Source organism: Miscanthus floridulus, chromosome 3 (genome assembly GCF_019320115.1).
Source record: "Miscanthus floridulus cultivar M001 chromosome 3, ASM1932011v1, whole genome shotgun sequence".
Lineage (NCBI taxonomy): Eukaryota > Viridiplantae > Streptophyta > Magnoliopsida > Poales > Poaceae > Miscanthus > Miscanthus floridulus.
In genome coordinates this window covers 6,689,473-6,717,451 of record NC_089582.1, presented here as the reverse complement: position 1 = coordinate 6,717,451, position 27,979 = coordinate 6,689,473, and the positions used below count along the sequence as shown (strand labels likewise).

The window sequence follows — 27,979 nt, the reverse complement described above, 5'->3', positions numbered from 1 at the left end:
TGGGGGCTTTGACTGGTTGGACTTTTGGTTGTTGCCGCGGCGAGACCCACCCACTGACATGTGGGCCACCCTAACGGTACCCGCGAAACCAACGACCGCCTCCCAAACAAAACGACAAAAAGCAAATAATAAATAAATATAAAATATATAAAAAAAGCGTCCGCACCCCGACCAACAGAATGGAGGAGGTCGTCGTCGTCGTGGCCGCGGCCGTCGCCGTCGCCGTCCACCCGCTCCGCGCCCCGCCCTCGCGGCCCCGCCTCCAATGCCATTAACCCTACGCGCACGGCGGCTAGGGTTTCGTCCCCTCCTCCTCCTCCTCCCCCCCTTTCCCCCTCCCCACCCCCGGGCCTTGAAGATGCCGTCGTGGTGGAAGCGCTCCAAGTCGGCGTTCCACCGCTCGTCCGTCACCTCCGCCTCCACGCCGTCGTCCCCCGCGCGGGCGTCCACCTCGCGCGTCCAGCCCGGACCCGGCGGCCGCGCGGGGAGACGGGGGGACCTCCTCGCGCCGCCCAAGCTCACGCGCCAGCGGAAGCTGCGCCACGTCGATGTCGGCTGCGTCGACGTTGAGCCCGGGGACCTCGGCATCGACGACTACGTCTCCGACAGGTCCTCCTCCTCCTCCCCGCCGCAGCAGAGGGGCCGCTCCTCCGCCTCCGAGGCCATCGGGATCCCGGTCGGCACCCCCATCTCCAGGTCCGCCAGCGCCAGGGAGGGCGGCGCGCAGCCGCCCAGGTCCGCGTCCTCGCCCGTCCTGCACCCGCTGCCGCTGCCCTCGCCCAGGCTGCTTTACCCGCTCGGGATCGCCGATGGGTGGGGCGACAGGACGACGCTCGCGCCCAGGTGCGGTGTTTTCTGCTTCCAAAATAAATCGCCCCTTTTTCTTCTTTCGCCCAATTTAATCGGAATTCAATTCGATCGCATGGATGACTGGATGTGTAGCATGGCTCGATTTGATTGCCCGTAGATTCTACTCACGTGTGTAGGGGAAGTGCTACATTTGCAATCAATTTGCAATTGGCATTGTAGTATGATTCCGTAGTTCCAATAATCGGTTGAGATGTTACTTTCAGCTAGTAGTTGAAAGGCGTTTATGATTATTCGGGGATCCTTAGCATTTATTGAGATGTGGAAATGTAGGAACAAAGGGGATTGGGACTGTCTCTGTACTAGAATGTTTGTTTCAACTGAATTTTCGAGCAGTTGACAATTGCTCATAACAGACATCTACTACTATTGCCCTACAGTTCACCTGTTCTGGACAGAAGTCAACGAAAAAGGGGCAAAGTCCAATCACGTTTCATACCCTACATAAATTGGGCATGGTTTTCGTGGTGATATGGACATGTAGGATATGTTAGGTGGTTTGAGTTTATTATGGGACCTTTTCATCATTCATGACCTTTTAATTTTTATGGTACAAGCGCATTATGCACTAGATTATCTGTCATTATGGATTCATGGTGAATCATAGAATCAAGAAAGGTTTATCTTGGAACGTGCAATGTTTTTTTACATGGAAATGACAAGACGGATATGTGACCATAAGGGTGACGAGCCGGATCGTGCAAACTGGAATTGTAAGAAAAAAGGAGGCTGACAGATCCATCATCATTCGCTTGAGCCAAAACTTCTGTTTGTGGTTTTTTTGTGCTACTGACTAATGACCATTTATGGTGGTGTTTGGTTTTCTATAATTTAATTTAGCTCACCGGTGCATAGAGACACTTGACTGAGGAAAACTGGAGTTGCATCACCTGATCACCCTTTTGTTGACTAGTCCTTTCCTTTTCATTATAATCTGCACTTCTTTTACTCAAAATGGATAAGTTTTTAATATAATTGAACCCATCTAAAGCTATTTTTTCATTGCTTTTGAGCTATTTCCTGATCCTTAAGTGTTTTGTGGCTATAGGGTGACTAAGCCAGATTGCACAGAAGTTTCCTGAGCACAATGAATTATTACCAAATGGAACAAAACGGGCTACCTTTAGTCACCACAGGAATGCATTCCGTGAGAAGTTCCAGGATAAGAGTTCACCAGAAATTATGAACTTTCGGTTGAACATTCCTGCTAAAAGTGCTCCGAGCAGTGGCTTTTCAAGTCCTGTGTGCAGCCCTCGAAGATTTAGCAATGCTGACTTCTCATCTACTATGGCACCTGCTCAAGGACCCCTTGTGTGGTCCGCTCCATCTATCCAATCAACAGATTTTATGGGAGTTTCATTCTCTCCTGAAAAATATGCAGGGGTTCCAGACCGATCTTCTTTCTCTAGTGCATTAAGAAGTCCTATTCTTATGCCAAGGAATACCAGTGCCCCTCCATCACCTATGCACTCTAAATTGTACCCAGATAACAATATTTCACGCATTGAAGGAAATGGGAGTGTCAGCTTTCACCCATTACCTCTCCCTCCTGGTGCTTCAAGTCCAATGCAAACAGGTTTTACCACTCAGTCTGCTCCAAAAGTTGAAATGCCCTCAGTGGCTGGTCAGTGGCAAAAAGGAAAACTTCTAGGTAGCGGCACATTTGGTTGTGTGTATGAAGCTACCAATAGGTATGGGAGTGTATTTGGTATGTCATTGATACTAGCACGTCATTTTGAATTCTGAAGATTGTTTTGCATCCATTTATTTGCAGGCACACAGGAGCTCTCTGTGCAATGAAAGAAGTCAACATAATTCCTGATGATGCTAAATCTGCTGAGTCCTTGAAGCAATTAGAGCAGGTTGTTAAATTTGACAGTATATCTTACAGAATACACATGCTTTTTGTTTCCAGGAATGAGCAGTATTTAATGTTTTATAGGTGCTTTCGTTCCCTATCTGAATAATTTTCTACTTTACTATTTTTGTTGAGCGTTTTTCTTTGTGCCAAGACTTCTGGCTGCTTGACTATATTGCATATTTTAAATATTACCTGCAGCATTCGTATGACATATCTGGATAATTTTTTTTTTCTCAAACACATAGGAGAGCTGTCTATCTTTATATCTAGACAACTTAGGAAATATATGCAACTTCTGTAATAGTCTGCACTGACATACTTTCATATATTTCAGGAAGTAAAGTTCCTAAGCCAATTTAAGCATGAAAACATAGTGCAGTATTATGGCAGTGACATTGTAAGTTCCCAACATGAATATGAGCTAAGTAGCTCTGCTTTTTAGTTCATCATGTAATCTTTGGGGAGTCTTGCAGATTGAAGATCGTTTTTACATTTACCTGGAATACGTTCACCCGGGTTCAATTAATAAGTATGTCAAACAACATTATGGAGCAATGACAGAATCAGTTATTCGCAACTTCACCCGCCATATTCTAAGGGGTCTAGCATTTTTGCATGGCCAAAAGATTATGCATAGGTATGCAAATCCCTGTCATTGTTCAAATGCATTTTTTTTTGTGCCAGGTCAACTGGTATGTTGACTTGTGGCTTGGTTCCTAGTTCTTCTGTCTTGCTTAGGAGCTTCTAGTAAACTTTCGCAATTTTAGATTTTCCCACACAAAACTTTTTAGGAGAAACTTTCCCACAAAATACTTATTTGTATAATTTTTCTCACATAGATCTCCATGCTATTTGCCTCTTTTAGTTCATGTCGCTATGTTCTTTCTTATGTTGGCTTACTAGACTTTGGTATGCAAATTGGTTATTGCATCCGAGATCCAAATGCATCACTGTTGGAGTGTTGGTTATATTGGTCATCCCTTATCATGATACCTTGTCGTTTCTGTGGTCATTTGAACATATATAGGATGGGAGATGAAGGAGCTATGGTCTCATTTTTTTTAAAAAAAAGAGTACTCATGAAAGTACATAAAAATAGGAACTTTGTTGACAACCATGAGCAGAAATAAAACTCAAGCCATCTTATTCAATGCCTTAGCTCACCTAGGCGAATATATGAAAAGGTGGAGGGCATAGCTTGTGTATCAAAGCTGAGCAACCTCAAACAAAAGTTTTCAATAGAGTAACATGGAGTGCACCTCTCAGTATGGTTTTGATTGCTATATACTAATGCATCTGCTTTCACTTTGTGTCATTTATGTAAAAGGCAATGAAAATATACACTTGCAGGGATATCAAAGGAGCAAATCTGCTAGTTGATGTTCAGGGTGTAGTCAAATTGGCTGACTTTGGAATGGCCAAGCATGTGAGTATAGACTCATGAGTTCAGTAACATTTTTCATGTGGCACCATTGACATCATTTTCTCCTTTTACCAGTTAAGTACTGCAGCCCCTAATCTTTCACTGAAGGGAACACCATACTGGATGGCCCCAGAGGTATCTTAAGATATTCCTTGTATTACTACCAACTTTTCATGCAACTAAGTATCAATTTAATTTTCTATGTACAACATGTGACCCCCCCCCCCCCCCCCCCCCCACCCACCCCACACACACACACAAACTTTGGTCTGTATAAAATTGTAATGTTGCATAACACGATAATACTATGATTTTTATCTAACCTTACACTGTTTTCAGCATGGGTTGTCAATTACAGTGTGAACTCGAGTAATATGCTCAGGCAAGATCGTGAAAAAGAAAAAAAAAACATTGGGAGCTCAGAAGTTCTGTACTTACTGAAACTGCAAAGTACAGTGAGACTCCAGAGCCTGTTGCATGGGCTGCTTAAAGTCAGTGTGCGCAACAAAGGAATAAGAACATATATTATGTTGATGGGCTATGAAGCTCTCTTAACTTTGTACGAAATGCATTTGTAATCAAAATAAATATTATTTGATATATCAACTCACAAACGGGCAGTTAGTTAGGCAACCAATTGTGAGACATACAAAATAAAACAACAGTAGCTCATTTCTCTAGTTCACAGCTTGGGTGGCAGTTTTTTTTAATGAATTAGTTAGCCTTTAGTAGAAAGCCAATTTGGCTTGTCAAATGAGCCTATTACTGTATTTTGCTGCTTCATGTGTTTATTTTTATATCAAAGTTAGTAACATGCTTGTGACTAGAAATTTATTTGTACTGTTATTGATAAAATTTTTCTTTCTTCAGATGGTTCAAGCTACACTAATGAAAGATGTAGGCTATGATCTCGCTGTTGATATATGGAGTCTCGGCTGCACCATCATAGAGATGTTCGATGGAAAGCCTCCTTGGAGTGATCTTGAAGGGGTAATAACTTGAAGTATGCTTATATTTTACAATAAATTCTAGCATGTATTTGCATGACTCAAATTTTCCTAGTGTGCTTAAGCTCACTTAAAATGAAGCACTTTCCCTGTGTCATCCTTCAGTTGTGCTATCTGTGCTCCCTTCGTTACAGGCTTACAATATTTGCCCCATAGTGATCTAGGGATCCTTGACCAACCAAAATTATTGGTGCTTCTGGAAGCACCGAAGCAGTACTTGAGTCTTACATACATACATACCTGTTATGCTAATAGTCCTATATATATTTACATAATAGGTGAGGCCATCTGATTGCTCAAAGCCACAAGAATTGTGAAACTATCATGTCAATAACACCCACTGTTCTATACAAGAGAGGTCGAGTGTGATAAAGTTTTCATTCTCATACCTAAGGAAAACAGCTATAGCTAGCCTGACCATTCTGTTATAGAAAAAGTAGGGCTCTAGATTGCATAGACATAGAAAGACAAGACAAGCACATGTTGCTAGTGTCTATTGATCACCTCTTCACCTCGCTCTCTACTGCCTTACATGCTTTTATTTGTCACCAGTATTCTTGGTATTGACATCGCACATTGATTTTAATGTTCCCTATTATATGTTACCCTTTTCAGTCCTGTAGCCAGCTGCGATGTTTAAGGTGTTACATAAGGACCCACCAATTCCAGAAAATTTGTCCAATGAGGGCAAAGAATTTCTACAGTGCTTGTTTCAAGAGGACTCCTGCAGAGAGGCCAACTGCAAGCGAGCTGTTGGACCATCCATTCATCCACAATTCAAGTCACTACAATAAACATGGTTCCATACATTCATTTGCAGGGATTAAAGTCAATGTAAGTCTCTTTTTTCTGACATGATCAATGAGGGTTAAAAGGATACCTGAGAATGGCATACATATGATGCCACTGATGTATTACAGGATACCACTTACAGTTCAAGAGACAACAGACCAACTGCGAAGAGTGACTCAAGCATGAAAGGAAAAAATACCAATGTGTGAGTAGTTTCGATTAAATTATCATTGTGCTGTCTTGGTTAAAGAACTGTTAGTTCTTCGTCACTATATCTTAACAGCAACACATTCTTTTTGTTACCAGTGAACCAAGCAGAGCTGCTAGGTCTTCTGAATCAACTTTTCGATTGGCTCCACTAACAATCCAGGAAGCTACTCCTAACTTTTCACCTCGGCCTTTAGGTTTTGGCAATCCTGGTTCCACAGCAAATTTTGTGAACACCATGCAGTTTACAAGCGTAAACCCTCAGCCTAGTCCATTGCCAAGGCCTAACGGGAAGGAAGTTTTGTTCTGATCGTGGATCCTGCATGCCATGTATAGTGCCATTTCTATCAGATGCAGTTCAGTCTCAATGTGCCTTGCAGAATCCTGTGCAGTTAAGGATGTTGAGCTTTATAAGATCATCTGTGTGACTATGCAACATTGTGACTGCTCATGGAGCACTGCAATCCAGAGGAGCTGGGTTAACAACCCTGTGATGGAGCTTCCATGGTGTTTCACCTACAGGATGCAGCTTCTGACCTTAACTTCTAACCATTTTTTAGTAAGGATACATAACCATATAAATTGTACAGTTTACCAGGGTTTGCACGAGAGATCCTTGAAAGCACAAGCACGGATGTAAATTGTCTCCAGAAATTGTTGATGTCATTTTTTGTGTAGCATAGAATTAGGACTAGCTTTATGTAAAACTGAAAGTTCTCAATTTTCAGCCAACAGGAATTAGACGTAGCTCTATGTTGTTCTTGCTGCTCCACCATGTAAAATCATATTTTTGCTGTATCATTGATTATTCATTTTTGGCCAAAATATCGAAGGCCCACTGGCTTTTATCTGTGCACTTGTACAGTTTGTGGGAAACTGTTTCTTGTGTTCTAAAATACCATGATTTAGTCTAAGGAGGTAAAATAGCAGCATCAAACAGGGCCAGTCACCGAACATGTTACCCAAAACAAAAACTGATTGCCTTCTCTGAACCGTGGCTGCATTGGGGGATCTTATTACACACACACTTCCAGCTTGTGGAAAGAAGGCTAGACTTCGACTTCCATATGCATATAACAAAATGTGAAGGATCATAACATTATTTCATTTTGATGTTCTGGTACAGTACAGTTCATAACCAGAATAAAACACAAACCATAAAGACGTGTTTAAACTGACAAACCTCCGGCGCCTCTTCGTCTTGACCTAGGAATTTTGCACTTTACAGTCATGGGAGATATTTATCCGTGTTCTAAATACCATGAGATTGTTACGGAGGTAAAATGACAGTTGCAGCAAGCAGTCATAGAATCGCTGAACTTTAAGCGTGCTTACATTGGGATCTTTTACACTTCCAGCTCGCAAGCTTTCATAGAAAATATAAAATATACTGGTTCTCAACATTTTTCTAATCTGCTAGCATTTTGATGCTCTCATACAGCACGGTTCACAACAAGAAAAACAGAAACCATAAAAAAGTGCCTAATTTCTAAAGTGACAACCTGGTGTGCTAGTCCTCAGGTGCATATAACACCTTACTAAAGCTCCGATACAGGTAAAGTTTCGAGCATACTTCGGGGCCTAGAGAAACTCTGAAATATTTGGTACAACTCCTTGGCCTTGATTTCAGAGGTTGAATGATAGAAAGTTACTGTGATCTCTTTAAGCTTTGTCCCCCAATTGAAAAGTCGTTTCACAAAAGCAAATTCATGTTCAGATCCTCTCAGTCCAGTGATTTCGACTTCTTCAAGATGATTCAACAAGAGTTCCTCAGTTTCCCAGCCTGCTGGCTGATCACATATGCAATCTGATGAGCACACAGTTTGGACCTGACACAAGTATCAACTTAATAAAATTAATTGATGGTTGAATGACAAAAAGGAGAGATAGTAAATTGTCTGATTCCTGAACACTTTTGAGGTGTGCCAATGCATTGGCATCAAGCTACAACAGCTTAGCCTAGACACTAGTTGCAGAAATATAATTTGGTATTAGGAGAGAAGATAGCCCACAAGAGCATAATTTCTGTTATAAAATCAAATAAAATTCAAGGTAACACTAACATGCTATTAATCGTCCAAATTTAAGGAGATTTTGAATCAATCTTAGTGCATAGGTTCTTAATGGACTACAGAACCTTTTTTCTTCTTTTTAAAAATACACCCAGACCACTGACTCCTTCAGCTTTCTGTCCACTGCAATGTTATTTCCTAACTCTTATGTATATTACCAAGGTTGATCTGCCTTAGTGACCATCCAACGACTCACCACTGCCGTAAGAGAGCAACTATTTACAGCCCAAATAGTATTACCGTTCAGTTAAATCTCTAGAGTAAAGTGCCATGATTAGGATATCAAATATACCATATATCTACCACACATAAGCTTTGGCATGCCAAAAAAAAATGCAAATGCAAGTTTCTTCCCACTACTTCCCTGGCAACTTAAATACCTCCAGTAAGAAAACAAGTTGTGTTTTATCCTTTCAGGGACCATGTCTGACTAAATAGAAACGCATGCCTTTTTAATAAAAAAACAGCATGCATCAATGTACCTTGAAAAATAGTTTCATAATACTTTGATTTAATTTGGCTTTCAACATATACTTTAATAGTCAATTAATTGTCAAAGATGCCTTTTAGGGACAAAAATGCTACCTTTGTCTCTGGAGGGAGTAGGTAAACAAAGAATAGCTTTACCTCTGAGCCACTACTAGTAGTAGGTAATTGCAGTAGTCAACCTTCTTATACCAGTGCACAATCTGAGAACATGGAATACGCTGGCCCCAAAGGCATGTCCATTTGAGATTACCATCAAGCACAAAACGGTAATGTCAGGGAGCACTATCATGTCTTCCATCAAGTATTGATAGTTCTCTAAATCCTGTGTGTCCGTAGGAAGTAAAACCAAGGGGGTCACATGTGACAGTTAAGAGAATGAAACTTAAAGCTGTTAAAGTGATTGTTGCTAGCTGGCCATTGTTGCGAGCATGCACGAAATGGTTGCTATAAGCTAACAAATTCATGATGGGTTTCTTTTACAAAGCCTGGCCATTGTGAGCACCTTAAAAGACTACTACATGTTTTCTATAAAATACTTTGGATCTCATGTTTCTTCAAGATATATTCAACAACAGTGATGAATGAGTGTGCTCAGCAATGTTGGAGGGACCTGAGCAAACCAAAACATGATATGACTCTTTCCTACGGTGGTTTGCTGATACCATCATCATCTAGACAATATGACTCTTTAATTTGGCCATCTGTTTCAATGTACAAGTCAACATTTTGTATCCTAAACAAAGACTCATATGTAATATGCCTGAAGTTCTTTATTTCTTGCTTTATATGTCTACTCAAGCTTTAGGAGTTAGTATATTGTACGTTTTTTTTTATAAAAAAGGGGCATTGACCAAACTTTAATTCTGTGGTAGCCTAGGGACCATACTTAGTCAGCAAAATCACATAGAACCTTGGATGGATACACTAGCATGGTACTACGAATTATTCCAGATAATAGAAGTGAGAACTCACCCGTAGATACATCAGCGGCAGGGAAAGAGTTTTGATGTCCTCAAAGCACTGCAAGAGACTTAAACAAGAGTGATTGTGTATGAAGAAGCCATCGTGTCCATAAACAATAGGAATTCCATAAACAATATAAAAGATGGTGCCCAGGCATCGGAGATGTTCCATCTTGCCAAGGGACAGAGCTCGGATCATATTCATCATTCCACTCAAGATTCACCAGCTGAGGGGCTGAGATGTTGGCGACCGGTTGCTTCTTGAGAAAACAGAATTCCACAATTAACTCCTTGAGAGCCGGCGTCAGCAACGGTGAGCTGAGACAAGCCGCACAGGTTCTTGAGCTCCATCTCCAGCAGAGACCCCGAATGTATAGAGAGCTCGCCTAGGCCACGGAAGTTGTCAACAGTGAGCCTCCGCAAGCATGGGCATCGTGGCCAGGACACAGCGTCGCCGTAGCTCCCCCGGGCCGTGGAACCAGACGTGACTCAGGTAGAGCCCGGTGAGCCGGGTGAAGACACCGGTGGGAGGCACGGCGAGGCCATGAAAAGACAAGTGGAGCCCGATGGAGGTGGCCTTCTCAAAGCAGGGGAACTCAAAAGCGCCTCTTTGCGCGGCCTCCTCCTCCTCTCCATCTTTCACTTGGAACACAGCTGAGAAGGGTTAGGTTACCGGAGACGCGGCGCGCGGCGGCAGGGAGCCAGACAGCTAGAGATCCAGGGGTGGCGCCGTCGTCCCCGACGAAGAGGTCGCGGACGGGCACCTCATGGGCGTCGAGGACGTCGCGCAACCGGTGGGGCTCAGGGCCCTCAGGGAAGTGGAGTGCCGGGAGGAGGGCCCAGACGCGGTGCCAGGAGCGGGAAAGGACGCTGGTCCGGGCGGCGGCGCGGGTGGGGAGCTTGACGAGGATGAGGACGAGGACGTCGTTGGGGAGCGCGCTGAGCCGGTCCTCGCCTGCGGCGGCGGCGGCGCCGGCGCCGAAGTCGTCGGAGGAGAGCCTCGCGCGCTTGGCGGCGCTCTCGCCGCCGCCGCCGCCAGCCGGCTCCATCGAGGAGTGCAGAGTGGGGACTGGAGACTAGGGACGGAATGGGGGATTTGCCGATTGACGCTAGCATTTCACGGTGGAATTTGGAGATTGGACTGTTGCAGATTTGTTTTTTTCGTACTAAATAAAGCGACGTTTTTTTTTAATTACACAGTACAACGTCTTCGACAGTGCATTGACTTGCTTGTCCGAAGGTAGCATTAACGACCAAAGAAGTTTAGGAAGTTAATATTATTATTTGTTTAAAAATTTAAGTATTATTATTTGATTAAAGTATGAATAGATATTTGGCAAAAAAAGCTAATTTATACTTGTTTCTTCATAGCATGACCGTAAAAATATATTAATATAATTTAAAATTATAAAGTAAGTAAAATCATAAATAATATTATTTTATTCATAAAGCATGATGTTTTATGAAAATCTGCTTACTGTTTTTATAATAATAGTATTAAAGTAATATTGTAGTAATGTTTTGTAAAATATAATTTTTGGCATTTATTATTAAGGAAAAAAATTTAAGTTATTCAAATGGGAAAAGAAAATTATCAATGAATTTAGTGATATCATATTTGGATCGAAAATGCTCCCTGTAGGGTAACCGGACGGACGGACGGACCGGACCGCCCCGCCCCGCCCACGCTGCGCGTCGCATGCCCTAGCCCACTCCACCCATCGCGCCCCCCGCCCAAAGTCGCCGCCTCCTGCCGCGGCTGCGCTCCATCCGCCGGCGAGATGCTCGCACCGGACCTCCGTGCCGTCGTTGACCTCTGTGCCGTCACGAGCCCCCACCAACCTCCGCGCCGCCACAAGCCCCCGCCCGGAGTCGCGCCTCCTACCACAGATGTGCTCCATCCGCCGACGAGATGCCCGCGCCGGACCTTCGCGCCACCACGAGATCCATGCGTCGTCGCCGACCTCCGCGCCGCCACGAGCTCCTTGCACCGCCGCTGACCTCCGTGAGGTCCACGCGTCGCCGCCGACCTCTGCATTGCCATCGAGCTCCGCAACAACAAGCCTCCATTCGTCTAGGTAGCAAGGTGACATTGCGCTAAAAGCGCATGTTGTAAGCATATGTTCCAGATGTTTCAGAGGTATGTTGCAGATGTTTTATATCGATGTTGCAAAAGTAGATCGGGATGTAGCAAATGTTGCAATGGTTATACACGTATGTTTCAAGTATATGTTCCAAATGTTTTATCTGTTTCAGATGTATGTTGTAAGTGTTTCATCTGGATGTTGCAAAAGTAGATCTGGATGTAGTGTTACAAGTGTTTTTCGTACGTATGTTGCAAGTATTTTCATCTGGATGTTGCAATGTTTGTAATAAATACATGTGTTTTTTAAAGTTTTTTCTAGTGTTTTGCAAGTGTTTCAGACATATGTTGCAAGTGTTTCAGTTGTTTTCATACGTATGTTTCAAGTGTTTCATCTAAATGTTGTAAAAGTAGATCGGATGTTGCACATGTTGAATGGGACCCACTTGCCGTAGCCGCCTGCTGCAGCTGCTGGGGCGCTGCTGAGCGGGCAGACGGTCCTCACGTGCAATCCGGCGGCGCGGGAGACATCCGAGCGACGAGGGCCCTGTGTGGGCAGGCGAAACGAACGGGCACGGGAAACGGGATGCGGGGAAGCATGCTAGCACGTGCGGGCGTCCGTTCGGACGTCCGGGCGCTAGCATCTCTGTTTTTGGATTAAAAAGATCTAGTTTGTATTTGTATCCATTTTAAGTATAACTGTAAATAAGAAAAGTGTGCTATCCAAATCGGATATGAATTTTATGATATCTAAATTTGGATTTGAACAGTTCGATTTTGTGAGTTTCATCTGTGGATGATGGCCATCGCTAACGGTGATCTTCTACAAGCATGGTAGCACGAGCACTGTGGTACGGAACATGACATTGCTCAGCGCATTCCGAGCCGTGAACGACATGACTCATGCAAAACTCAGTGTCGTCAAACTCCAAGATGAGGTGCTGGGGCGCCGCTGACCTCTGCGCCACCACAAGCTCCATGCGTCGTCGTGGACCGCCAGGCCACCACCGACCTCTGCGCGTCGTCACGAGTTTCATGCGCGGCCGCCGAACTCTGCGTCACTGTCGAGCTCCACAACGACGAGCCTCCATTCGTCCAGGCAGCAAGGTGACATTACGCTAAAAGTGCATGTTGCAAGCATATGTTCCAGATATTTTAGATGTTCCAGAGGTATGTTGCAAATGTTTTATATCGATGTTGCAAAAGTAGATCAGGATGTTGCAAATGTTGCAAGGGCTATACACGTATATTTTAAGTGTATGTTCCAAATGTTTTTATCTATTTCAGATGTATATAGTAAGTGTTTCATCTGGGTGTTGCAAATGTAGATCTGGATGTTGTATATATATGCATGTGTTTCAAGTGTTTTCATACGTATATTGCAAGTGCTTTTCATTTGGATGTTACAATGTTTGTAATGGATAAACATGTGTTTTCAAGTTTTTTCTGGTGTTTTGCAAGTGTATTAGACGTATGTTGCAAGTGTTTCAGACGTATGTTGCAAGTGTTTCATCTGAATGTTGCAAAAGTAGATCGGATGTTGCACATGTTAAATGGGACCCACTTGGCGCAGCCGCTTGCTGCAGCTGCTAGGGCGTCGTCGAGCGAGCGGACGCTCCTCATGTGCGGTCGAGCGACACGGGCTCCACATGGACACGCGAAACGAGCAGGCACGGGAAACGGGGTGCCAGGAAACGGGCTAGCACGCGCGCGAGTCCATTCGGACCTCCAGGCACTGGCATCTCTGTTTTTGGATTTAAACGATCTAGTTTGTATTGTATCCATTTTTAAGTATGAATGTAAATAATAAAAGTGTGCTATCCAAATTGCATACGAATTTTATGATATCTAAATTTGGATTTGAACGGTTCAATTTTGTGAGTTTCATCTGTGGATGATGGCCACCGCCAACGGTGACCTTCTACGAGCATGGTAGCTAGCACGAGCACTGTGGTAAGGACATGACATTGGTCAGCGCGTTCCGAGCCGTGGAACGACATGGCTCATGCAAAACTCAAAAGTAAAACATGAATGAATTGAAAACATAAGATGATGATAGATTTTAAGCACTGATTAGTATAAGAAGAAAACTAAAAAAAAACTGCCTGGTACCTAAGTCTTCGGGTGTACAAGACCAATACACTCCATTTACAAATGAGGTTAAGTATGAGTTAGTGAGAGATAGAGTCAAAGGAGAATGTAGAAATAAGCAGGATGACTTTTATTAATAATAAATATATACATATAGCAAATCAAATATTTATTTATAGAAATTCACAAAGTTTGATAGTGGTTAACTTGGTCAGCGTTATGCATGGAACAAGACTGGGTTTGACATAATATCAGCGTGGGTCTTATGGTTTACCAAAGATGTTTTATTTTTGTGAGGGAACCACAATATATTATTTGATGGGTTATATATACAAACAGCAATAATCACAATGACAACTAGGTTGGAAAATAACAATTGACAATTCAAGAGCAAAGGAGAAAATATATATCACCAAATCATCAGTTCTCTGTGTTAAAAAAAATATAGCACCAAATCATCAGTTCACAAACCAGTGTATAAGCAAAGGAGAAATATATATCAGCACACTGCAAGATAAATGTCACTGAATATTCATCCAGCTTAAAAACCAAATGCCATTAGACATACTAATGAAACCTTTGAAAAGGGTCGGTTGACAGATCATGTACTTTCTCAGCAGCTAGAAGGTCATCAGGTGGACCAATCATCGTGTTAGGGGATACAAAAGCGATCTGTGCACCCCTCAAAGCCCTCTTTTCAACAAGGTTTTAAATCTCCGGCTAAGCCTCTTAGCGATTGAAGTCAGCAAAAGCTACGAGCAGCAATAGCGGGCTATAGCTCCAGCTAATTTGTTTAGCGGTTTTGAAAAAAAGAGACAAAAATCATTGATCATTTCACATATTCATCAGTCATTGCTCATCAGTTCACAAGAACAGAGCTCCAGGACAATCACAAGACATTTGGCATAACATATACAATGCTCATCATCAGTTCAAGCACAAATGCAATGACGAAACATTATCAGATCAATCAGCACGGTGGGTGCCAAGCTCAAAGCGCTCAGAACTATGGGTCATCCGCTGACAATTGGATGAGTCTGCTTGACTTTTGCCCAGCAAAGCACTTAGCGGCCACAAAAGGAGGCTTATTAGCGGCTATAGCGGGCTAAATACAACTATTAGCGGCAGCTAACTCATAGCGACAAAAGTGAATTATCCTAGCGGCTTGTCTTCTTAGCAGCTATCTCCGGCTATAGCGGCAGCTATAGCCGGAGATCGAGATTTAAAACCTTGCTTTTCAATATGGAGCCGCTTATGCTGTCTTGCAATCCACACGTCGCTAACATCCGGGACTGCTAACTCAAGCCTCAGTGACTCCAACACTCTGGCATTTGATACAAAAAGGCTGACAAAGTTAATGTGCGGCTTGTTTCCTTCATAGGCTGTGTTGTGTTTAGTTGGATGAAATTTGGGAATTTGGCTACTGTAGTACTTTCGTTTTTATTTAGCAATTAGTATTCAATCATGGACTAATTAGGCTCAAAACGTTCGTCTCGCGATTTCCAACTAAACTGTGCAATTAGTTTTTTTTCGTCTACATTTAATGCTCCATACAAGTATCGCAAGATTCGATGTGATGGCTACTGTAGCACTTTTTGGAAAAACTTTTTGGAACTAAACAAAGCCATAGTTTACCAACACAATTTTCCTCACACGGAGGTCAAGGGTGCGAATAAGTTTTTGATATTTAAGATACGACATATCTTTCAACCAAACTGATTCTGCCTGTAAAAGCAAAGTGAACATAGAAATGATGTCAATGGTCGTCAACCTAGCATTAGAACAATCATCATCGATATGTATAATACAAATTGACCAAAAATGCAGATGCGTGCACACTTTGCTACAGTGAGTCACCTTGATGTACAACCTCTCCAAGTGGGGAAAGCGCTTCACTAAATTAATAGCCGCATCCAAACAAATTTTCACACCAGATAAAGATAAAACCTTCACACTAGGTAACACCGCCGTCATGCTAACAATAGTTGATCCCTGAGTTATATTAAGCATACAATTAAAACATGGTCAACTGAAGGGACTTGGATCCCTCGTGAAGGCTGGTGAAAGTGAGAGTGGTGCCTGTACCTGGAAAAAGGTTGTATCACACTGAAATCCAGCATAATTGGGAAACAGGTCTCCCAAAATAACCAATCTTGGCGCAGAAATTACCGCCTGATTCCTCCATAGTATATATACCAGTTTTTCTAGACATGGGGCATCCGCGATGACTATGGCTGCCCTGTAACCTGTCCAAAAAAATTGCACACCGATGCTTCTGAGGCTAGGGGATACGATTTTCAGTCGAGGGCGGACCAAGTTATCAATTAGCAAGCTTTCTAGGATAGGGCAGCCGGCGAGTAAGGCATGCAGAGAGCTGTCTGAGATGTTGACATTCACAAGGGTCATCTGCTGGAGAACCGGCAGGCGTAGCGCGCTGCCGGCAAAGAGACGCGGGCCCGCGGAAGCCTCTGGCAAGCGCGGGCGCAGGCTCCGCCGAGCCCTGGCCGGCCGCCGCTGGCAGAGAGCATCGGTGCGCCCGCCCAGCCACTGTTGCGTACTAAAGAAACAGCTTGCATGCTGGATGGGGGTGTGGCTATAGCTACCCAACTAGTGGTCTGCGTATTTGCGACCAAAAGTCACATACAGACTGTCACACCGACCAGAAGTCGTATATATAAATAATTATGGCCTAAAGTCCACTACGTTATACGGCCCAAAGCTCGTATAAATAATGGTGGCCCGAAGTCCACTATATCATTTTCATGTTATTGCGTATTACTTTTATTTAATTACTGCAATTTACTTTCTTGCATTTATTTAATCCTGCAGATTTATTTTATTGCAAGTTTATATTTTCTTAATATGAATAACATATGATCCTGAAGATTATATGCATGAGATATTTGGGGAAAATATAGTCCTGAAGACTATATGAATGTGTGATCCTGAAGATTATACACAGTTGTAATCCTGAAGATTACGCACAACCGATATTCATTAATCCCGCATATTAATGATGCAGACATGTCGGACATCGCGAAAGAGAAAGCCCAGGGGTAAAGGTGAACCCAAAAAGTTCACGGGTGAAACCTCTTAGCAGCAGGATCACTGTTGCAGATGTGGAGGCACGGGGCATTGGTCCTGCAATTGTCGTGCCCCGAAACACCTAGTTGAGCTCTGTCAAAGTCCTTCCAGAAGCAAGGACGAGGAGAGTCAACATAAGTCCCACTTCACCACTAAGCTTGAAGCTTTGAAACGCGGCGCAATGTTTGTCGACGCAAAGGGAAATGGTGAAGATATCCAAATGGATGAAAGTGAGGACGACCTTCTTATGGACTACTTTGATATATTTAGGGACCTGCAATATCCCTAAGATATCATGTTAGTCATAATGCAATGTCCAGTAGAGTTTGGCCATGCATGCTCCTGAAGAGCATTAGTAACATGCTGAATGGCCAGGCATGCTCTTGAAGAGTATTTATTGCCCTGAAGGTATGAATGTTGGTTTCTCCTTTTTTTAGAGTATATGTTAAATCCCCAAATTCTCATACCTCGTGGGAGTTCAAATGGTTGAAGCGGAGATCTGTCTTATAGACAGTGGCACCACCAATACAATATTAAGGGGAAACCAGATATTTCCAAACATTGACTAAGAAAAATGGAAATATTTGCCACTGCCAGAAGCAATGCTCATACTATGGGCACCAGAAGTGCCACACTGGTTCTCCCCATGGGTACTAAAAAATATGTGTTGGAAATACTCCCTTCATTGCCATCGGGTTTGTACTACACAAAACCCGCTGAGGAATATGTTGCTATGAAAGCCATATTCAGAAAAATATGGCATGACCGATTAGGTCATCCTGAGTTGGGTATGATGAGAAAAATCATCAACAATTTTGCTGGCCATAGAGACTTCTCTAATCCTGAAGATTTTTATTTGCACCACATGTGCAAAGGGGAAGCTAGTCACTAGGCCATCCCTCCTAAAGATTAGGGATGAGTCACACAAAAATGGCCTAGTTGATTCCTTGATCAAAAGGATCAAGTGGATTGCACGGCTATTGCTGCAAAATTGTAGGCCACCAACCAGCATTTGGGGTCATGCAGTGCTACATGCTGCAGCACTAATCCAACTCAGGCCAACTGCGCATCCCCCTTTACGGCCAGTGCGTGGGAAAGAACCAAATATTTCCCATCTGCATATATTTAGTTGTGCGGTATATGCAGCGTACATCAATGGGACCCCACCGGAAGTTGGGGATATATGTTGGTTATGAGACCTCATATTCAGAACCTATGACTGGGATCTTCATATGGCTTGGTACCATGATTGCATTTCCCAACATTAGGGGGAGATAGGCATCCAGAAGAATGCCGGAAAATTGCATGGAATGCAACTGGGATGCATTCCTTAGACCCCACGCACTAGTAAACCTAAAACGGAAGTTCAGAGGATTATACATTTGCAAAGTCTTGCAAATGAGCTGCCAAATGCATTCATTGATCATAAAAGAGTGACAAGGTCGCATTTACCTGCAGTAAATGCGCCGGAGAGAGTATAGGTAACCTAGAAGGTTACCAACTCTATTGTCTCTTCCGATCCTAGGTAGAGGGGGAGACCTTCGGGTGCTCGGGACAAGGTTTCGCGGAGACGTCCGCGTAGACAAGGGCCCGAACCACTAGCATCACTTAAGGATTTAGTTGAAGAAGCCCAACCTGCAGTTGAGAACACCATCCCGGAGACAAAACCCGTGAAGTGGCAACTCATCCTGAAGTTGAGATTGTCCATGAAGGACCCCATCCTGAAGATGGAAATTCCATTGCGTCGCGCGTATAGTATCGCATGGGAAGATCGGAATGCCCTAGCTCGGTCATTATGGGAAATCACGATGAGCTAGAGGATATGCATAATGAGATCGCCACTAACTATATTGAGTTTGGATAGTTGTATAACAGAAAGCCAACTGATTGTCGACATATTCTTTGTCTCAAAACTTGCTGGCTCAATGGTTCCAGATCTAGGACCAAAGTCCATGGCAGAGTGCTAGAAGCACTCAGATTGGGACAAATGAAAAGCCAAGATTGAGGCAGAGTTGCGCTCGCTTTATGAAAAGGTGGTTTTTGGGCCTGACGTCCCAACACCTCCAGAAGTCATCCCTGAAGGATGCAAAAGGGTCTTCCTCCTGAAGAGGAATAAACATGGCACAAAGCGAGGCTTGTGGCACAAGGGTTCCCGCAGAGACCCGGCATCGGTTACAATGAAACTTACTCTCCATTTATGAGTGGCATAAACGTTCCAATACTTAATATCTATGGCAGCTAACTTGAATATAAAAATGCAGTTGGTAAATGTCATGACCGCATACTTATATTGGTCACTTGATTCGGATATCCACATGAGAGTCCCTGAAGGACTTTAGATCCCTGGACCGAATCAAAACCGCAACATACATAGCATCCGCTTGAAGCGGTCGTTGTATCGGTTGAAACAATCCAGAAGGATATAGTTCAACCGTTTGAGTAATTTCCTCCTAAAGAGGGATTACACAAACAATGATGACTGTCCCTGTGCATTTATCAGGAAATCCCTGAAGGGTTCCTGCATCATCTCAGTCCATGCCAATGGTTTAAATATCATTGGCTCCATAGAGAACATTGAGGAAGCAATGGCTTCACTCAAGAAAGAACTCAAGATGAAGGACTTGGGTAAAAACCAAGTTCTGCTTAGGCCTACAGCTCGAGCACCTCCCTAAAGGAGTGTTTGTGCACCGGTCTACAAAGAGGGTACTTGAAATTTAATATGGGCAAATACCACCCTCTGAGAACCCCCAATATGGTCCAACCCTGGAAGTGGATAAGGACCCATTTAGACTCAAGGGTGATGATGAGGAAGTATTGGAACCTGAAGTTCCCTACTTAAGCATCATTGGAGCACTAATGGACCAACCATGGTCTATGGTTCCCGAAGAACCAAGTCCCAACCATGGTAGGGTATGTGGATACTAGCTATATGTCTGACCCGCATAGTGCTAGATCCTAGACTAGTTTTGTGTTTCTCTGTGGTGGTGCAGCCTTTTTCATGGTGGTCTATGAAATAGACCTTGGTTGCCACGTCAACCAACCATTCAGGGATAATTGCCCTATATGAAGCCACACGAAAATGTGTTTAGCTCAATGGATGATTGGCCACATCCAGAAGTCATGTGGCCTAAGCTTTAATATCTCCCCCACCGTTATCTATGAAGATAACACTACTGGTGTTGCACAAATGCATATGGACTATGTGGAGATCAATCTCATAGAACACATTGCTCCAAAGTCATTTTATCCCCACGAGCTCCAAAAGAGCAGGGAAATAAATATCCTACAAACTAAGTCCTATGAAAATCTAGCAGATCTGTTCACAAAGTCTCTGCCAGCCTCTAGCCTCCACAATGTTGCAGGGTTCAGGGGGAGAAAGTGTAACACCTCGGTGTTAAGCATGCATTAACATTTTGCAAATCATGATCATAATCATTATTATGCATTCATAAGCATGACATGAAATATAGAATTGAAATATATTAATGAAACATGTATGTGTATAGTCTTGTTTTAATAGATTGGATGCTATGTTTGTTTTGCCATGTGTGTACCTTGGTTGATCACTTAGACCACTTAGAAGTAATTAGAATGCATTTTGGAGCAAAGTTTATATTCAAAATTTTGCCAAATTATGCTTTTAAAAACAATTCTTCAAAAATTGGGTTTTGAATTAATATTGATTTTAATTCTGTAATTCAAAATCTATTTGGAATTTGACTTTGGTCATAAAAGCAAAGTTGTAGATATTGAAAAATGGAACAAATTTCATTTTTACACCAATTTGTGAAAATGCTTTTAAATGGCTCAAAATGGAATTTGAGTTCTGTTTATTTGAGAAATAAAAATAAAATTATTTCATTTTCGCTTAACAGGCCGCCGCCTCCCTTCTGGCCCGCTCGCGGACTCGGCCCGCAGCGCCGCGCGCTTCGCCCTGGCCCAGCAGCCGCTTTGTCGGCCCAGGCCCACGCCGCACCTCCCGCTCGCCCGCACTCGCGCGCCTGCGTCCTGACGCCGGCAGAAGCTTACCGCCGCGTGGCGCCACCCGTCGCCGGACTCCTGACCGTGCGGCCACGCGCCGCGGCCGTCCTGGCACTGCTGGCCACGACTTGAACCCCCACGCGCCCGCCCCATCCCAGTGCCTCATTTGGTTCCCTCCTCCTCCCTTCGCCTTCGCAGCAACGTAGCAGCCACTGCAGACCACCGCCGTGTCGCCATTGGCATTGCCCGCACCAGCTCGCCCACGTTGATAGTTCGCCATCATAGCCGCTCCTCCGTGACCCACCGCCTCATGTCACTGGCTTTTGCTCGCTAAAGTAGCCCGATGAGCCGTCGTGCCCCGTGCGGACCTCGCCGATCTTTCGCCGCCGTGGCCCGGTCACCTCAGACCACCACATTTCTTGATAGAGTGCGCAATAGGTTCGCAGTAGCTCGTGGAAGCATGGCCGAGCCCTAGATTGGGTCATCACGGTTGCCTCCGCCGTCTCACTATCGCCCCGCACCGCCACTACGCCATGGCCGCCGTCGTGGTCGCTAGCTTCGGTCATAAGCCCAATTAGTTAGCTCAATGTGTTCGGGATGTAGTAGCCATGCTTGTAGTATCGCCGCCATCGCCGGAGAAGCCGCCGTCGGCGAGCTTCACCGTTGCTGCACCGTCGCGAGCCGCCTCCTCTGTTCTGTCTCGCTGACGCGTGGGGCCGGCTGACCGCTGGGTCCCACCTGTCAGTGCTGACGGTGCGAATAGGTCTGGGTGCACAGCACCGGGTGCGCCTAGCGTTTTGTTTCAGATCTGTGTACAGCGCTGGGTACGCGTAGCCAGTTAGGGTTCGATTTTGTTTTCGAAATGATTTTTCAGATTTGGTTTAAAGCTTGGAAAAAAACCATATCTTGGTCATTTTTGGTCCAAACCGAATGAAACAAATTTTGTGGTGTTTCTTGTCACCAGATATACTGGATAAAAATATTGCATGTCAGTTTTGAGATACTTTAATGTAGAGCTTTATTTAATCCTTGATATTGCTGATATCTTGTAAAATGTGTAGTAAAACCTATATGTTTCAGAAAAATATGCTTCCAAGTGTGTTATTCTTCTTGTGTAATGTACTTCCTAGTAAAAATATATGCCATGCATATGCTGTAGAAAAATTGTGAGATGTAGTTCAAGTGCCTTTAATGGCTGATTTTTGTTATTTTTGCTAGAGAGCAAAATTTGTATAAAACATGCATGTGATAATTTTTGTACAGTGATTATTTACTGTTTAGAACCTAGAAAAAATACTAAATCTATTGTTTGACACTTTTCATAATACAAAGTATTTTCATGCACATAATTAGGTCCAAGCTTGTCATTTTTGTGTAGGCTATTCCACTTATCCAAATGCCATAAAAATCTGGTGGTAGACTACTTAGGGTTGTACTGTGCTATGGTAATTTTCTAAGATTTTTATAATCTATAAAAATAGATGTTGCTATTCAAACCTATTATTAATTAGGGTTTAATCAAGTGTTGCTTTATGCATGATTAAGGAATTAGTGAAGCCTTGGTGTATCTTTGAAGCATTTAATGAGATGTGTTGACTTAGCATATTAGTAGTAGAAGAGAATGCAGTAGATGACATATGATTGTAGTACATGTTCTTGGATGATGTTGACTCCCTTGCATTCAAGCATATCCATTGTGCTCATTTCATCCGATGCACCTTTTGCATAAGCACTTACGCAAATGCATCATACAGGATCGCAAACCGAGAACCCAGTCGTCATACCCGAGGAGCCCGAGGAGCAGCTCGAGGTGCAGCCGCAGGAAGTGACCGAAGCAGACGAGGAGGACGTTGAGGAACTTCTGGAGTGCCTCGATCACCGCCCGAGCTCCTTTGAGAGAGGCAAGCCCCGGAGCATTTTTCTCCCCGGTTTGCAATTATTAATTAAATGCTTTACTTTAATTGACGCATTACGTTCAGGAGTTGTTTGCAACCGTTGCTGCATTATACCTTGTCTACCTTTGTTATACTATATCCTTGTTACCCAGGTATCCATAGTTGAGTCAATGCTTAGCTGGCTTAGACCAGTAGAAGTCGGGTGATTTCCTGTCACCTGCGAGCTATAGGTGGTTACCTAGATCTGCTTGGATAACTATGTAGTCATGGTATAACTAAGTGTTAAATGAAGTTGAGATCGAATGGAGACTTATAGAGTTTTGGACTGTAGTGCTTTTCGTCTGTGTCGATTAAGGACCGACCGTTGTTGGGCCTCGAGTCATGTTGAACGCATGCCTTACATTTAGCTGGCCGAATAAAGTACCTTTCGACCACGTGAAGCTGGGAGATTATTCGGGCCGAGTAGATTGCCCGCAGCGCACTATGCCGGAGCAGGTGTGGTAGGACACGGGGGCGCGATGATAAGACCAAAGAGCAGTCGGTCAGCCCCCGGGTACATGTGGTTCCTGGCAAACTCGAGACTCCTGGATAGTTGACTCGGTGACCGATACCTCACTTTAGCGGGTGAGTGAGGTTTGTGTAAGGAAATAAATCACCAGCTGGTTAGGAATCGATTCAAATCGCCATCGCTCCTGGATAGTGAGCACTTGACTTGAGTTACTTCATCGTAGTAATGTTAATGGAACACTTGGACAGTTATAATAAATATGACATTATAGAAGTTGTTGATGATCATGGGTTATCATTATTTGCTTAATCACATGTTTGCTCTGGTATAGGTGCAAATCTAGTCGACAGGTTAATAATAATTAACTTGACAATAATGCTTTTGTAAAGGTTCTTGAAATGCTAAAATGCCTCTTTTTGCAAATGAGTTAGCTACCCTACTATAAAGCCATTCATAATCCTTGGTGTCACTTATTTTCGGTTATGTCGGATAAGTCTAGCTGAGTACCTTCTCATACTCAGGGTTTTATTCCCACTTGTTGCAGATGGGCAGATATATTACGGCTACTGTATCAACTGCCTTTATCCTGTAATGGGTGATGCTTAGGACCATGGGCATGGTCACTCCTTACGTCTCGTCTGATGCTTTTGTTGGAGATGATCATTAGCTGGCACTGTATTTGAACTCCGTGTGAGTGTGTGTGGTTTTGAACAAATGGCTTCTGCTACTTCTATTTGAACTCGTTTTGTAATAACTATGTTTAAACTCTGATGTATCTGAGATGCGAACTTTTATGTAATATGTGATGATGACCGCTAAACTTTTTACGATCTTGGCTGGTATGTGAGTTGGTTTGAAATCCTTCGTGATTTCCCGGACTATCAGGTTATACAGGCTTAGGTTTGCTAAATCGTCTGCTCTGGCAGATGATTTTCTTACTTAATTTCGTATAATTGATCGGTTCTGTTACAGCTGGTATCAGAGCATGGTTTAGCGTGTTACTGTTCATAAGTGTATTTAAAACAAAAAGGCATTTGAAAAACGTGATTTCCAAACTAAAAAGTGTGCCAGTGGTCATATCCATTATGTCCAGTTAAGGACTCTAGGTGGCTTAATTAAGTACTGACTTGGGGTTCTTGCATCATATTTCTCTTTCGTTGCTCATACGGCGTGCTATTGTATGAGTGCCACTTGTTTGAGTGGTAATGTATGGATCATTTGCCTCTACGCCTCGGTGAGTGTGAGTTGTGAGAGCATGATCGGATACACTGCCGATCTAGGGTGAATGCTTATATGATGCTGGAGTAATTACATGTTCTACGCATGTTTTACAAAGGTATCTCATGTGTGGGTATTCCGTCCGTTGAGGCGATGCCGTCAATAGGATGATGGTTCGGGTAGTTACTACCGTTGTACACGTATCTAGGGATTCGTGTAGAGTGTGTAGATAAAATTTACTGCTTTTGTGCATTCATCGGGAATTGGGCTGAAATGAATCTTCTGCAGGTACATAACAACGTTATCGTGTAGAACGTATTAGCTACGTATTTGAGAGATCGTTTGTATGCCACCGAATTCATCGATAGAAATTATTTATTTCATAAGTTTGTGAGAACGTACGGCACATACATACATCATATTACTTGTGCATTTCATTCATGTCATGCATTCCTCCCCTTATAAATTGATTATCTCATTTTGATAAAAGTTGTATCACCTAAAATATGTTTCCACGAGGTAATAAAAGAACTTTTGCTACAGATGGCCCACACAAAGCAGACCGCCCGTAAGTCCACCGGAGGAAGAGCACCTCGACGTCCATTGGCCCTGAGGGAGCACCGCACCACAGACACCTTCTTGAGCGAGTTTGGCATGCCGACCTTGCTTTGGAGAGTGCTCCATGATGTGGGGTACCCAGAGGGTCAAGAGCCGGTGTACTCTTGGAATGAGAGTCAGTTAGCAGAGGATGGACTTGCAGTGGTAGAGATCACAGTTCCTGCTCTTGGTGATGCTCCAGAGTGGGATGGTTGGCACTTGGAGTTTGAGGGTCGCACTCCCATTGAGGGTGCAGAGGGAGCAGCTTTCCGTGTTATTAGGGATATCATGAGCAGATTTCCCAGTGAGCTTGCAGCAGCTCTAGCTAGCACCTTTCCTAGGGATGATCCTCGTGATGCTATTTGGGTTTAGCCTCAGGGAAGTGCCTTGGTCAGAGGTCCAGCTGAGGGACAGGCTAGCGACAACCATGCTATGAGTGCTATGTTCGCCGCCATTAGAGTGTATGAGGGTCTTGAGAGTACCTACTGGACTTTGACTGGCTTATGTAGTCATGATAAGCTCAAGGTAAGAAAGCAGAAGAAGAAGCAGGCACGTGCTATAGCTAGTTTGCAGGAGCAGTTGGCTGATATGAACTTACAGCGAAACCAGGCGGTTGAGAGAGGTGATAGAGCTATGCGGCGGGTGTATATGTTGACTCAAGCCAACAACAATGCAGACCACATGATTGGACAGTTGGTTCAGGAGAGGAATAAAGCCTAGGATGAGAGGGACCTTCTGCTACAGAGGGTCGATGAGCTAGAGGAGTACAACGTCAACCTGCACGAGGAGTTTCACGCGCTCTACAATGGGGTTGGCCCATATGCTCCTCCAAACGCCGCTGGCATGGACATCGATGATGAGGATGAGCCTATAGTTTCACCTAGGGGCGATGGTGATATCTCCGACCCCGACGACGGCCCCGAGGAGTAGGCTAGTTGCCTTGTGCTAGTGTTTAGGTCCTGTCGCGATGACCTTTCTTTTGTTGGCATGTAACCTAATGTATCTTGCTTCGAACTTATGAGACTTGGCATGTGATTGGAACTTGGCTAGTAATGCGATATCTGAACGCATAAAAGTCTAGTGTATGTATGCTGGCAATTTGGTTGTATGGACGCGATGTTTGCTTTTGAAGTAATTTAATTAGTGACGTTGTTTTAATTGGGATGCGATTATTGTGCCTCTGTTTTATTGTATGAATTTATTCTCTCCAGTAAATTCAGTATGGCATATTTTTTCCTTCACTCACAATTATTATAGCTTCACTCAATCATTACTTGTTGCTGAAATATGCAGATGACAAATACTCGCCGTACCACGTATGAGGCCGCTGAGACCGATGCTAACGGTGCGGGGACCGGTGGTGGTGGTGGAAACCACGGCAACAACAATGAGCCTACCCATGAACCGCATTTGCCACCTCCTCCCCCATTTACCCTAGAGGTGTTCCTCGCACAGTTGCTCGGGAGTCAGCGCAACACGGAACAATCCCAGAAGAACATGGAAGATTTTCTACGTACTATCGCCAACAATGTTCAGCGCGGTAACAATCAGGGTGGTGGCATTGGGGTGAATCAATATAGTAGCTTCAAAGATTTTATGGACACCAAGCCACCAATATTCAAGGAAGCAACTAAACCACTCGATGCTGAAGAATGGATCAACACTATGGAAGATAAATTCCGTGTGCTGAGGATGACTGAGGTATTGAAAACTGAGTATGCTGCACATCAGTTGGAAGGACCAGCGGGAATGTGGTGGAAGCACCATCGCACAACCTTCCCTCCAAATGCTCAGATTACGTGGAGAGAGTTCGTTGAGGCCTTCCGTGGAGTTTATATTCCATCTGGGCTGACCGAGATGAAGTTGGGAGAGTTCTTGGCGTTGAATCAGGGCACCAAGACTGTGACGCAATATTTACATGCCTTCAACAACTTGTGTCGTTATGCTCCCAACATGGTTGACACTGATGCTAAGAGAATCGCCAGTTTCAAGAGAGGACTCAATCCAAAGATGATGAAGCATGTGGGTACCAACACCCGCGCCAGATTCAATGACTTCATCAGTGATTGCCTGAAGCAGGAAAAGAACAACAACGCCAGCACCATAACCAAGACTCACAAGAGAGCCCTAGAAGGTGGTCCGTCCCAAGCAAGAGCACCTGCGGGAGGTCATCCTCCCTATCGTCCATCTACACCTGGCACTAGGTTCAGGCCACCTCAGCAGAGAGGTCAGAATTTCCGGGGACCCCAGAAGCCTTACAAGATGGTCGTACAGTCTAACAAGGCAGCCGCAACTGCGGTACAGGGCAGTTCCAAGGGAGCTGTGGGATCTGCTGGTACAGTAAGGGGACCATGCTACAATTGTGACCAACCCAGCCACTTCTCAAGGTTCTGTCCTTATCCGCCCAAGAAAAAGCAGCAGACCTATAATGCTCGAGTGCATAGTACGACCATGGATGAGATTCCTGAGGGAGAGCCCGTAACCACTAGTAAGTTTCCTGTCAATGAAAACCCTGCAGTTGTTCTATTTGATTCTAGATCATCGCATTTTTTATGAGTCAAGCATTTGCACAGAAACATGAACAACTATGCATAGAATTGGGTTATGGTTATCGTATAAGTTCAGCAGGGGCTGATGTTTTGATCAACCGGATGGTTCGAGGGGCAACCCTTGAATTAGGTAGCAGAAAGTTTTGAGTAAACTTGATAGTTATGCCTGGACTAGTACTGGATGTCATTATAGGGATGAATTGGATGAAGGATTGGGGAGCAGTTATAGATACAGGAAGTCGGGTACTTACCCTTAAGGATCCCCTAGGTGAGGGTACTTTCCAAGTACCATT

General features: G+C 43.9%; 1 protein-coding gene and 2 pseudogenes across 1 annotated transcript; 1 reads left to right on the top strand and 2 right to left on the bottom strand.

Moving 5' to 3' along the window:
* Positions 1–12: 12 nt before the first annotated feature.
* On the top strand, positions 13–7,025 carry LOC136541296 (mitogen-activated protein kinase kinase kinase 5-like; annotated as a pseudogene).
* Positions 7,026–7,495: 470 nt separating this feature from the next.
* LOC136541295 (putative F-box/FBD/LRR-repeat protein At4g03220) lies at positions 7,496–10,911 on the bottom strand (annotated as a pseudogene).
* A 3,510-nt stretch (positions 10,912–14,421) lies between these two features.
* LOC136543049 (uncharacterized) lies at positions 14,422–27,325 on the bottom strand. The gene is made up of 7 exons (XM_066535619.1): positions 27,296–27,325; positions 25,906–25,914; positions 15,940–16,026; positions 15,712–15,846; positions 15,480–15,579; positions 15,096–15,236; positions 14,422–14,555 (listed from the first exon to the last, which is right to left on the bottom strand). Exons 1-7 carry the CDS (start codon positions 27,323–27,325, stop codon positions 14,422–14,424), a joined length of 636 nt encoding a protein of 211 aa, XP_066391716.1.
* Between the last annotated feature and the right edge of the window lie 654 nt (positions 27,326–27,979).

Bases quoted from the DNA above. Each gene is read 5' to 3' on its own strand.
- LOC136543049 (XM_066535619.1), bottom strand. From the start codon at position 27,325: ATGGACGATAGGGAGGATGACCTCCCGCAG. The intron at 15,237-15,479 runs GCTTTGTTTAGT...AACACAACACAG, and splicing joins AATTGTGTTGGTAAACTATG to CCTATGAAGGAAACAAGCCG. The intron at 14,556-15,095 runs TTGAAAAGCAAG...TTTAAAACCTTG, and splicing joins ACAGCATAAGCGGCTCCATA to TTGAAAAGAGGGCTTTGAGG.